The sequence below is a fragment of the Mirounga leonina genome, unplaced genomic scaffold, assembly GCF_011800145.1.
Source record: "Mirounga leonina isolate KUSES-001 unplaced genomic scaffold, KU_Mleo_1.0 Mir_94, whole genome shotgun sequence".
NCBI lineage: Eukaryota > Metazoa > Chordata > Mammalia > Carnivora > Phocidae > Mirounga > Mirounga leonina.
In genome coordinates this window covers 56767031-56778411 of record NW_023270855.1, presented here as the reverse complement: position 1 = coordinate 56778411, position 11381 = coordinate 56767031, and the positions used below count along the sequence as shown (strand labels likewise).

The 11381-nt window shown below is 55.0% G+C and overlaps 1 protein-coding gene across 1 annotated transcript in view; it reads left to right on the top strand.

Annotated features, from left to right (window-relative positions):
- Positions 1-7679: 7679 nt before the first annotated feature.
- Positions 7680-11381, top strand: part of TLE6 (TLE family member 6, subcortical maternal complex member) — a 9678-nt gene continuing 5976 nt past the window's right edge. Inside the window, exons 1-4 of the mRNA XM_034998186.1 lie at positions 7680-7830; positions 8349-8407; positions 8772-8817; positions 9873-9914. Coding sequence (XP_034854077.1) covers positions 7762-7830; positions 8349-8407; positions 8772-8817; positions 9873-9914 — 216 coding nt within the window. The 5' untranslated portion in view covers positions 7680-7761. The remainder of the gene's footprint in view (positions 7831-8348; positions 8408-8771; positions 8818-9872; positions 9915-11381) is intronic.

The window sequence follows — 11381 nt, the reverse complement described above, 5'->3', positions numbered from 1 at the left end:
ATCCTCACCTTTATTTCTGTAAAGCTGATTGGACGATAACAGGGAAAGATCATTCCACAAGGTCACCGCTTGGAAGCTGCAGCCCACAGATTCTTCCGTTTAGCCTCTCATGGTATTGGCACGTCCACTGTGATGCTATTTTCCTATGTCTCTTTTTTTAATTGAAATTTTTACTGGGAGAATGGCAATTCACCTGCAGTTGTAAGAAATAGTGCAGAGGGATCCCGGCTACATTTTGCTCACTTTTTCTCTAGTGGTAACAGTTTGCAAAAGTAGAGTTCAACGTCACAACCACAAGGATCTCCCATAATACCCTTTTATATTCACGCCCACCTCCGTCCTGTCTCTCAGGCCACCCTATCCCACCAGGAAGCTTTCTAAAAAGATGCTCACTCTCTGAAGAATCCCTAATTTCTGCTCCCCCACCTGCTGGGCTGGGGCTCAGAAATCTGCATGTTTACAACGAAGATCCCAGGGCTGGGACAGGAGAGAAACAGGAGCCTGGACCATCCAGTCCTGCCTGCAAGCCAGGAGGCACTCGGAAGAATGCTGCGGCGTGTCAGAAAAGCAGAGAAGTCAGCTTGAAATCCGGCCAAATCTAGACAATGGGACCATCCAAATAATGGAGAATGATGAATTATAAGCCATTTTAAAAAATGGGACTCTATGGGTCCACACCAATAATAACTAGATTCACAGGAGAAAAGGGAAGGCTCTCACATACAGCCAAATACCAAGGGCCCAGTGGCAAATGTGGGGGCGTGCTCGGGGTACAAAGACTGCTTCAGGCAAGAAGCATCCACCATAATAGCTTCTGGAATGGTTTCCAACGATTCTTGCCTCCGAGTGTCTAAATTAATATACTGTTGTTCAACAGTGAAATTGGTGTGAAAACAAGATAAGGGGATTAGAAGGTGCCTCCTCAGGCTGAGATAGGGTGCAGTTTCATGTGGGTGGGGGTCAGGGAAGGCCACTCTGAGGAGGTGACATTGAGCTAAAATAGGAAGTACTTGAGGGAGTGAGTCACAATGCAGTCAAGGAGAAGAGTGTTCCAGATGGGCAGACAGCCCATGCAAAGGTCCTGTGGTAGCCTGTGAGGAAAAGCAGAAGGTCCGTGTGAATGGAGTGAAGGGACTGTAACCCGGGATTAATCAGCAGGGTGGTAAAGACTGCAGGGCTTTCAAAAGCCCTCTGAAGACTTTGGTTCTGAGTCCAAGGGAGAGCCGTGGGAGGAGATTGGGCAGGGGAGGGACAGGATTCCACTCAATGTTTAAAGGATTGTCCAGCTCTTTATTAGAAATATATTGTAAGGAGGGGCGCCTGGGTGGCTCAGTCAGTTGGGCGACTGCCTTCGGCTCAGGTCATGATCCCAGGGTCCTAGATCAAGTCCCATGTCGGGCTCCCTGCTCAGTGGGGAGTCTGCTTCTCCCTCTGTCTGCCGCTCTCCCTGCTTGTGCTCTCTCTCTCTCTCTATTTGACAGCCAGATGCGGGACTTGATCCCAGGACCCCAAGATCATGACCTGAGCCGAAGTCAGTTGCCCAATCGACTGAGCCACCCAGGTGCCCAATAAATAAAATCTTAAAAAAAAAAACAAAACATATTGTAAAAATGTGGATTCCTGGGCCCCACTGCCGATCTCTTGTGTCAGAAACTCGGGGGGGGGGGGTTGGGGCTCAGTGATCTGTGTTTCAACAAATCCCCCCACCCCCGAGCTATCCTGGTGCCCACCAGTCTGAGAACCACTGACTTAGAGATGAGTGGCTGAGGCCAAGGAACCCCACTGAGGACCCAGTGGTGACAGCAATTTTCCATTTGAAATCTTTGGGGTCTGTTTTGTGTTTAGAAGCAATGCATCAGTGTAGTTCTTTGGAGGGACGTTTTTAAAAAGTGTCAATAGAGGGGGTGGCTGGGTGGCTCAGTTGTTAAGCCTCTGCCTTCAGCTCTGGTCATGCTCCCAGGGTCCTGGGATCGAGCCACGCATCTGGCTCCCTGCTCAGCGGGAAGCCTGCTTCTCCCTCTCCCACTCCCCCTGCTTGTGTTCCCTCTCTTACTGTGTCTCTCTCTGGCAAATAAATAAATAAAATATTTTTTTAAGTGTCAATAGAGAGTAATAATGGAAAGATGGATAAACAGAGAGACCCCCTGAAGGGAGAGGTCCTCATCCATCACAAGGACCCACAGGGCTGGGGCATCCCAGACCCACCGGACTCTGAGCCTGGCATCCAATCTGAGGATGGGCAGAAATGAAGCTCAAACTCAGGCTTGGAGCAGGAGAGCCTGGAGCCGGATGAGGGCCAGCTGGCCACCAGAAGACCCTTCTGAGAAGGAAGACGTTCCTGCCACCGGGAATCCCCTCATTTAGAAGTTTTCCCACTGAGAGCATGTGGAGCAACTCTGGGCCTCAGACACAGCTGGTGGGAATGCAAGACAGTGTCCCCACTTTGGGAAAAAGCCTGGAAGCTCCAGAAAAAGGTAGACACATTCCGTATCTACCCAAGAGGAATGAGAGCACATGCCAACACACACACCTGTTCGTGGACGTTCACCGCAGCTGTGTTCACGACCACCCAAACTGCAAACAGCCAAACCTCCACCAAGGGCCCAAGAGAAACAAAGTGGGGGCCACTCACCCAAATGAAATACTCAGCTGCAGCAAACAGGAACCGAGCACCGATACACGCAAAAAACACAGGTGAACCTCAAAAGATGACGTTCGGTGAAAGAAGCCAGACACAAAAGACATGTATTTATTATAAGCCCATGTATATGATGTTTCTAGAAAAGGAGATACTCCCAGGGAGAGAAAGCTAGGGATGGGAGGGAGGGGTCGATTCACAACGGACCAGAGGGACACTTCCCGGGTGATGCAAATGTTCCAATATTCGGCTGTGGCGATGGTTGTGCAACTGGACAAATTTACTAAAGATCCTGGAACTGCGTGGGGTTTTGAAAGGGGTGACCTCACGGTAGGGAAAGGACACCGCGAGGGCGCTGTAATAAAACATTTTGCCAGCAGAGGGCGCCAGAGACCATAAGTTCAACTCTGAACGGGCCTCGGGGTCGGGTCTAATGGGGACCCACATTCCCCTCTTTCCACCTCCTGGAGGCGATGAACTGGACCCTCAGGGGGACGTCTGTGGCCTCGCCCTGCCTTGGGGGTCCCATTGGGATGACTTCACTGGAAATAAGAATGGGCCACCCGGGAGTGTGCTGGGAAGCCCGCGGCAGCCCAATGCACCCAATGAACCAACCTGGTCACTTTCGGCCCTAAATGTAGATGAGCTGGCTGGTTGGGCAAGTCTCTTAACTCCGTGTCAGGAAGCGTTGATGCTGGGACCTGATCCAGGTCACATCTCCTCCCCAAGTCCCGGAGGAAGGCTCCTTTTGAGGCGAAGTGTAAATTGGGACGAACGTGTACTTTGGGATGGATGTGACAAAGGGCTACTTTGGACCCCGCAACTAAAACACAGACCTGGGGAAAATAAGCACGAAAAAGGCCCACGGATGGACGCATGTGTTACCCACTCAGCCATCCTGCTATCCACGCCTGCGCGCATACACACACACACGCACACGCACACACACGACAAAGAAGAATTAAGTCAAACAACAACAAAGCACCGGGTGGTGAGTAGGATTAGGGTCAAGGGAGACAGAGTGACAAGACGGGGCCTTGCTGAGGTTTTCAAATCGACTTCTGGATGGCACAACACATTCACTGGGAAGGGAGACAGAGAAGCTGAAAGGTGGACAGCTGCTCATCAGCCCCCCTAAAAGTGATCCAGCAAAGCTACCTCCAGATTCCTGACCACCAGAACCTGTGTGAGATGATAAATGCTTATCGTCTAAGCCACTAACTTTGGGAACAACTTGTTACGCAGCAGTAGCTAACTAATACATCTGGGTTTCTTCAGGAGCGAGAGCCAGGTCCAGGAGCTCCAAAAGGCCACTTCTGGAATGGATGCACGTTCCTCCAAGCTCGGGTCCACAGGGGGTCCCACCTAATGCTGCGACGTGGGCAGTTCAATGGCAGGAACCTAATTTAGATCTGGGCATTACGGTGTCAGGGTTACAAGGGTATATCCCACAGCAAGATGACCGGGGTTCAAACATTAGCTTAGCCACTCAGTTGCTCTGTGACCCTGGGGACGAGAGTTAACCTCTTTGGATTCATGGCAGATCGAGTTGAGGTCATACTGGAGTAGGGTGGCCCTAAATCCAATGACTGGTGTCCTATAAGAAGAGGGGAATTTGGACACAGACACACACCAGGAGAAGCCCATGTGAGGACTGACACAAAGATTGGAGGGATGTGTCTAGAGCCTCCAGAGGGAGCACAGCCCTGCCTACACCTGGGTTTTGGACTTCTGGCCTCCAGAACACGATGGAATAGATTTCTGTTGTTTAAAGCCACTGGGCATGGGGTCATTTGTGACAGCAGCCCTGGAAATGAATACGAGCCTCTCTCCACCAGATGGCAGAAGGCAGACTTCAATCAATTCCGGGTAATTCAATAAATTCACTTTTCCTGGGACTAGGTCTAAACTCAAGGGCATTCCAGTGCCCTCTGAGGGTGGGGCAGCTGAGGGGCATCCTACCCTTGAGCATCTATCACCCAGCGCAGCCACAGTCTTTGGAGGGTCCCTGTCCTTTCGCCGCTTGGTCATTCATCCACTGACTGGACACCAGGGTCCTTCTACCTACAGGCTTTCTGCAGCCGCTCCTTCCCCTCCGTCGCTCCCCCACAGGGCCACTGGCATGTCCTGGGGCGGGGGGAGAGAATGGGAGCAGGGGATTGAAAGTGGTCACCCCCTCCCTGCTGCCACTTCCCCGTGGTCACTCCACAGCCCCCTCTGCACCCCAGGCTTTCCCTTGAGCCATCTGCCTGGCCTACACCCAAGCCAAGTAACCCTGGGCCTCTGGGGGCCTGGGTCTGAGGTCACCAGGGCCTGCCAGGGAATTCCAAAGCTTTGGAAATGCAAACCCCTTCTTCCAGACCTGGGGCTTCCAAGTCAACCACAACAACTTAAAAGCCAAGAAGGAAATCTTTGCTGCCTCCCCTCCTCTCTGCTGTGCCCTCAGCCCTTCCAGAGGGCTCAGGGACGGCTGCGTCCCTGCGGGCCAGACTGGGGGACATGGGGGACAGCGAAAGGAAGGGCAGGGCCCACCATCCCGGCTCGAACCCCACCCGCCTGCAGGCTTCCAAAGGAGAGAGTAGAATGGTTCCTTGTGAAATGCTTCTGACCTCTGCGTGGACCTAGACCTCAGACCTGTCCTGTCCACTGGAACTTCCCGCCAGGATGGGAATGTTCTTGGTTTGCACTGTCCCGTGGGGATGGTCATCCCCAGACACGTGTGGCTGCAGAGCGATTGACATGCGGACAGTGAGCCTGAGGAACTGAGTTTTTAATTCTATTTCATTTTCATGTGTTTTAATTTAAATAGCCACAGGTACCCAGTGGGTACCGTGTGAGACAGACAGCCTTGGGTAAACTGGTGTGCCCAGCAACCACGAAAGGAAGAGAGCCAAGCTCGCAGAGGGAGGCAAATTAGCAGGCTGGCCCATAAATAAAATACGCTTCAATTAAGGGCCAGTGGAGGGATCACGGGTGAAAACCTGTTTTGTTTTGTTTTGTTTTTGCGGTGCACACGTGGCAGTCCTCACTTTCCCCTCCATACACCAGCCACAAAGCCCAAGTTGTGTGTTTACATTATAACCTCAGGGGACTGTGCATCCCAAGATCTGAACCCCCAAGTGTGCCCCTCCCCATACAAAGCACAGCAAGGGCCAGCAGAGTGTCCTCTCCCTTCTGTGGATGCCAAGCCAGCATACCTACCAGGGTAGGCCCTGTGGCCGGTACAAGAATGTCTGAGAACCCCATCAGCAGTACGTGAATTTTGAACACAGCAGGACTTACAGCCACTGAGCTTACAACAAGATTAGTGCCAATTCAAACCATGTTTGGAGAAAAATTAAATAAGGAAGGGAGAAGGGGGGTGGTGGTGCTGGAAGTTCATTTTTAAAAGGGATGAGGGGAGGCCTGCGGAAGTGGGGAGCTCTGAGCAGACCACGGAAGGAGGGAACAAGCCAGTGGCTGTCAGGGGGAGACTATTCCTGGTAGAAGAGGGAATGGTTAGTGCAAAGGTCCTGGGGTGGGCAGGACGATGGCACACCTCCACCGCACACCTTCAGTAGGCCTTGCAAACTGGGCCAGAGCACAACTCTAGAATCCTACAACTCCTACAACCCCCACCCCTTATCCTTCTCTCATCCCAGGCCTGCAATACCCACCACTCCTTCCTACCCTGGCCTTGAACCTGGACAAATTGTACCAGCTTCAAGGCCTCTGCAGTCCCTGCTTTTGGTTCTCAGATCCTGGGCTTAGGGGACAGTTGGGAAAATTCATCGACATAAATACAGAGCCCAGGGCTTGGTGCCGGATGAAAAGGCGCTGTTAAGTTTTCCCCATTAAAGGGGCTTAAAGCTTCGTTTGAACTGCGTTATTAATATTGAGGAAAATGTTATTAGCCCCTATCTAAGGATTGGAATGAGTGCTAAGGAGTCTGCCTTCATTCCCAGCCCCACCCCTAGCCCCAAGCCACGCCGGGGCACGGCTTAAAATGATCATGCTTTTCACTAAACAATGCAACTACAGGCCATCCAGCCCCTTCCCAGGTTGCACCCTCTGACCCCAAGCCCTTCTAAATATCCTCGCCCCACTCTGGACCCCAAACTGCCTGCGGCTCTGCACGCTGCCTTTCCCCAGAGCGGTACCGCAAGGGTTAAGCGAAGGCGCCGGGCGCGCTGATTGACAGCCCGGCCGGCGGCTGGGGCGAGCTGGCCAATCAGCGATAGCGACCGCGACCCACGTGGGAAAGCGGCCTCGCGATTGGCCAGTGCCTGCAGCGGCCGCCCGCGGAGAACGAGCCCACGTGCAGCTGCTGCTCGTTCATTGATCGTCCTCGTGGTGCAGGTGGCGGCGGGGCGGGGCGGGGCCGGGGCGGGCGGGGGCGTGGTCGGGGCGGGCAGGGGCGGGGCCCGACGGGTCAAAGGGCCCCGGGAGGAGGGGAGATGTGGAGGGGTGGTTCATTCAGGGCCTGAACTTGGTTGACCCGCCGCAGTTTCCTCCTTGCTGTCCTGGGCCTCCATCCTAAGGGAGGTGAGGAGGCAGGCGGGTCTCCTGGAGGACCCCAGCGTCCCCCCGGGCTGGAGAGGAGGCTGGAAGGCCGTTGAGGGGCAGAAGCGACGCAAAGAAGGGGCTTAGTGCCGCAGGAGGGACTGGGGTGGAGAGAGGTCCCTTTCCTCCGGTCTGAGAAATTCTGCTAATTCACCTGGCCAACTCTTACTCATCCTTCAAAACCCCTTCCCAGTGATCTTCACCCATGCTTTAGGAAATTATCTCAAAACTAAGGTTGAATTTTACCGTCCTTCCCTGGGGTCCCCCAGCGGTGACAGCTCCTGGCAGGGAGTGTAAATATTGGCACCATCTCCCCTCTACCTCGTGGCATGATGTCCCTGGGTGGAGCCCACTATTAGTTGGGGCAGCCGGAGGCACTGGAGTTTGACAAATGAAGAGGGTATAGGGCATGCATTGGGGTGCTGGAAGTCAGGGAGGGGGCTGGGGATCCAGGACTGGGTCCTGGAGGGGAGGCGGGGAGCGGGGTGGGGTTGGCTCTGTCCCTGGCTGCCAGGCCTTCTGCCCTCTCTCCTTATTATTTTAGCGTCCCTGGATAAAGTCCTTGGGCCTCCCGCCTGAAGATGACCTCTTGGGGCCATCTCAGCCCCCAGAAGCGCCCTCCAAGGATGAGGAGAGTCCCAGGAACTTTGGTGAGGAGGGCATTAATCCCTGTGGGTAGAGGGAAGAGCCTGGAAGCTGGGCTCAAACCTCACTGTGCTACTCCTGATGGAGGGACACGGGCAGGTGGCCAGGCCTTTTGACCAGGGGCTCCAGCCCATCATACCTACCGACAGGTGCGGAGGCACTTTCTGTTTAAATTAAACTTGCTTCTCATCACCCAGCTGATAAAACACATGACTGCATCATCCCTGGTTAACATTTTACAGGCGGAAGCCCCCCTCCTCCAGAGTCGACCCTTTTCAGTAGTTGAGGCCGGGGTGGGCAAACTTTCTCTCTCAAGGGCTCTCCAGAGAGTCCATATTTGAGACCTTAGGCCAGGAGGCAAATTGGAAGATACTCTGTGGGGACTTAAGTAATCAGAGAGAGCAAATTCCCTTCAGGTTTCAGGAGGTCCCAGCCCACCCCCGGGGGGGCTGATTGGAGATAAGGCCTGAGGGTGGGAGAACGGGAGGCTGGGGTTGTCTACAGTCTCCCGTGACCTTCCCAGGCTCCTTCTGAACTGAACTATCGCGGTGTCCTGGATCAGCTCCGGCAAGAGTTCCCCAGGTGAGGGCGACTCTCAGGGGCTGGAGGTCCCGCTGTGGCCCACAGAGGGAGGGAGAGCGTCCCCTCTGGTCTCTTGGGGGGCCCAGAAACCCCTGGCCCAGAAGACAGAACTAGGAATGAGGGAGCCCGAAGCAAAACGAAAACCACTGGTACCAATCCTGGCCTTCATTTTAAATTTTCGAGTTGTCCTTGTTTTAGTGTGAATTTACTTGCATTGATTATATGTTTAAAAACACTGCACTAAAATGGCATCTCTGACGCCGCCTTGGGTGGCTCCTTGGGGTGGGGGGGCCCTGGCCAGGCGGGGGCGGGGCTGGTTCCGGGGAGGGGTCTTGAGGGCTCTGTGCGCTTTCCTTCCCCTCAGGTTCCCCGCTCACCTGACGGCGCAGGTGGAGAGCGTGTGCTCGGCGGTGAGCCACACCGGGCGGCCCTGGGCAGCCCCCAGACAGCCTGGAGGGGCTGTTGCCTTTGGCCTCGGGAGCCGGGTTTGGGGACACCTTCTCCTCCACTTGTTTCTGCTTCCTTTGGGCGAGCGAGGTCACCCGTGCAGGCCGGCTTCTTCAAGAGCCTTCTTCCTCATGAGTACTAACTTTGCTGCAAAAGTTAGAAATTCCGTACTTACAGGAAGCGTTTCTGTGGCTGACAGCTCATCGTTGAGGGATGGGTAACAGGAGTCCCTGCTTGTGAGGAGCGTAGGTGCTATGTGGTGCTGTCTTCTAGAACTTTCTGCAGTGATGGGAATGTTCCATAGCAACATTGCCCAATATGGCACCCGCCGGCCACATGTGGCTATTGAGAACTTGTGAGGAACTGAATTTGTAACTTAATTAAATTTAAATAGCCACACCTGACTAGCGGCTAGCTCCATGGACAGGGCACCCCTAGGGGGAAGAGAGAGACGAGTAAGTAGAGAAACGGGATTCACAAAATGTAGACACTATAAAGAAGACAGACGATGGTGGGGTGGACATGAGTAAAGATTTTGCTCTAAGATAGTCAGGAAAAGCTTCTTGGAAGAAGTGATGTTCATGGGGAGATAGGGAAGATACGGAGGTTCTACCTTCCCTGAGAGAGCAAGGAAGGGCATTCCGGGCAGAGGGCACAGCCTGTGCAAAGGCCCTGGGGCAGGACTGGGCTTGGTGTGTTGGAGGAATGAGTGAGGAGGCCCTGTGGTTGTAGCAGAGGGAGGAGAGGAGGGAAGGGATGGGGGCGGGTGTGCAGTGGTTATGGGGAGTCTTTGAACTCCACATCGAGAATGAAATCCAAGGGCCTCCCTAATTAGCTTCCACTCTGTGTGGTAGGTGGTATCATCTTTGATGAGTGTAGTGACCAGAGAGGTCGAGCAGCTTGTCTGGGGCCACACAGTTGGGGAGAAGCTTGCACAGCACTTGACTCCTCACTCTTGTCCACCTCTGTCGGCCACCTCCCACCACCTCCCAGTGTGATCCCTGCTGTTCTCTTGCAGCTCCAGAAGATCCGGCAGGGTCTCCAGGAGCATCACAAGCAGGTGAGTGAGTAACCAGGAGCGGGGGTATGGCTGCCCCTCCTTAAAAGGCAGTAAAATATAGGGAGAGAGGCCATGACAGGGCCAGGTGGTGGGGCCCCGTGGGGATGGGTGGGGAGGGCTTTTATCCGAAGGAGGTGGGAGCTCTGGAGGGCTGTGGGCAGAGGGGGGCAGGACCTGACCTGGGATTTCCCAGGGATCAGTGGATCCGGCCCCCCACCCCAAACACACACACACAAACACACACACCTTCCGGGTGTGTCTCCCACCCTCTTGGAGGCTCGTCCTTCCTGGCCCGCTCCCGGTCCCTGCGTGGCTCACAGGAGGCCAGGGGCCTTTCCAGCACGTTGCAGGTCAGTTGCTTCCGCTATGAAGGGCCTGTTATGTGCCAGGCGCACCCGGGTTCCGGCCTTCCATGTGTCTGAGCGTTCTCGGGGGCCTGGATCACACGTGAGCGGGGGGGGGGGGGGAGGTCTGCACAGGGGCCCAGGCTCCCAGCACAGGGCGCCTTGCCCAAGCTGAAGCACGTCTTCCACTCCCGCCTGTCCTCCCGCCACCTGGCCCCTTTCTCCTGGGTGCTGGCAGGATTCTCTGCCTGTACCAGATGTGAGTGGCAGAAGGCCAGGGCCGTGTCTGCAACTCAGCAGGGCCCCGGGGTGGGCAGTGCGGGGGACCGGGAGAGACGGATCCAGAGTGAGGGGGGCCAGGAAGCAGCCAGAACACGGTTATTCATTCAACAGATATTTATCCATCACCTTCTTGCCCATGCTCTTGTAGGCGCCAGGGAAATTGCAAAGAAGGACACAGACAAACCTCTGCCCTCGGGGTGACGGGAGCTTGGTAAACAGAAGTGTCCGATGGTGAGGGCTGGGCAAGGTGCAGGGATGGATTAGAGCAGCCCGAGGGGACACGCGGGAAAGGGTGGGAGTGGCAAGGCTTGCTGAGAAGGTGACATTTGGGCAAACTCTTGAAGGAGATCAGAGAGGGAGTGCAGCTGTCTGGGATGGGAGGAACAGAGGGTACAGCCCATGCAAAGGTCCTGGGGCAAGACAGTGCCTGGTGTGTTGGAGGGACAGAGAGGAGACCCCTGTGGTTGGAGCAGTGAGGTGGGGAGGACAAGGAGGGGACAGGGCAGGTCCTGTGGCATCTTGGGGGCCCTGGAGAGGACTTGGGCTGAAGTGGGAGCCCTGGAGGGCTGTGGGCAGAGGGAGGGGGAACCTGAGTCGTGCTCATGGGCGCCCTCTGGAGGAGAGGCTCTGGGCGCAGAGCAGGAGAACAGGACCATCTGGGTGAGGTGTGGTGGGGAGAACTGATCAGATTGTGGATTCAGGGGTGATCCCAACATAAGGATGTGAGGGGGGTCTTGCCCAAGAGAGTTGCTGTTCAACCCATGGGCCTTGCTGGCCCTGGAGTCCCGCTGAGACTCCCCTCCGTCCTCTCCCCTCCGTCCTCTCCCCTCCGTCCTCTCCC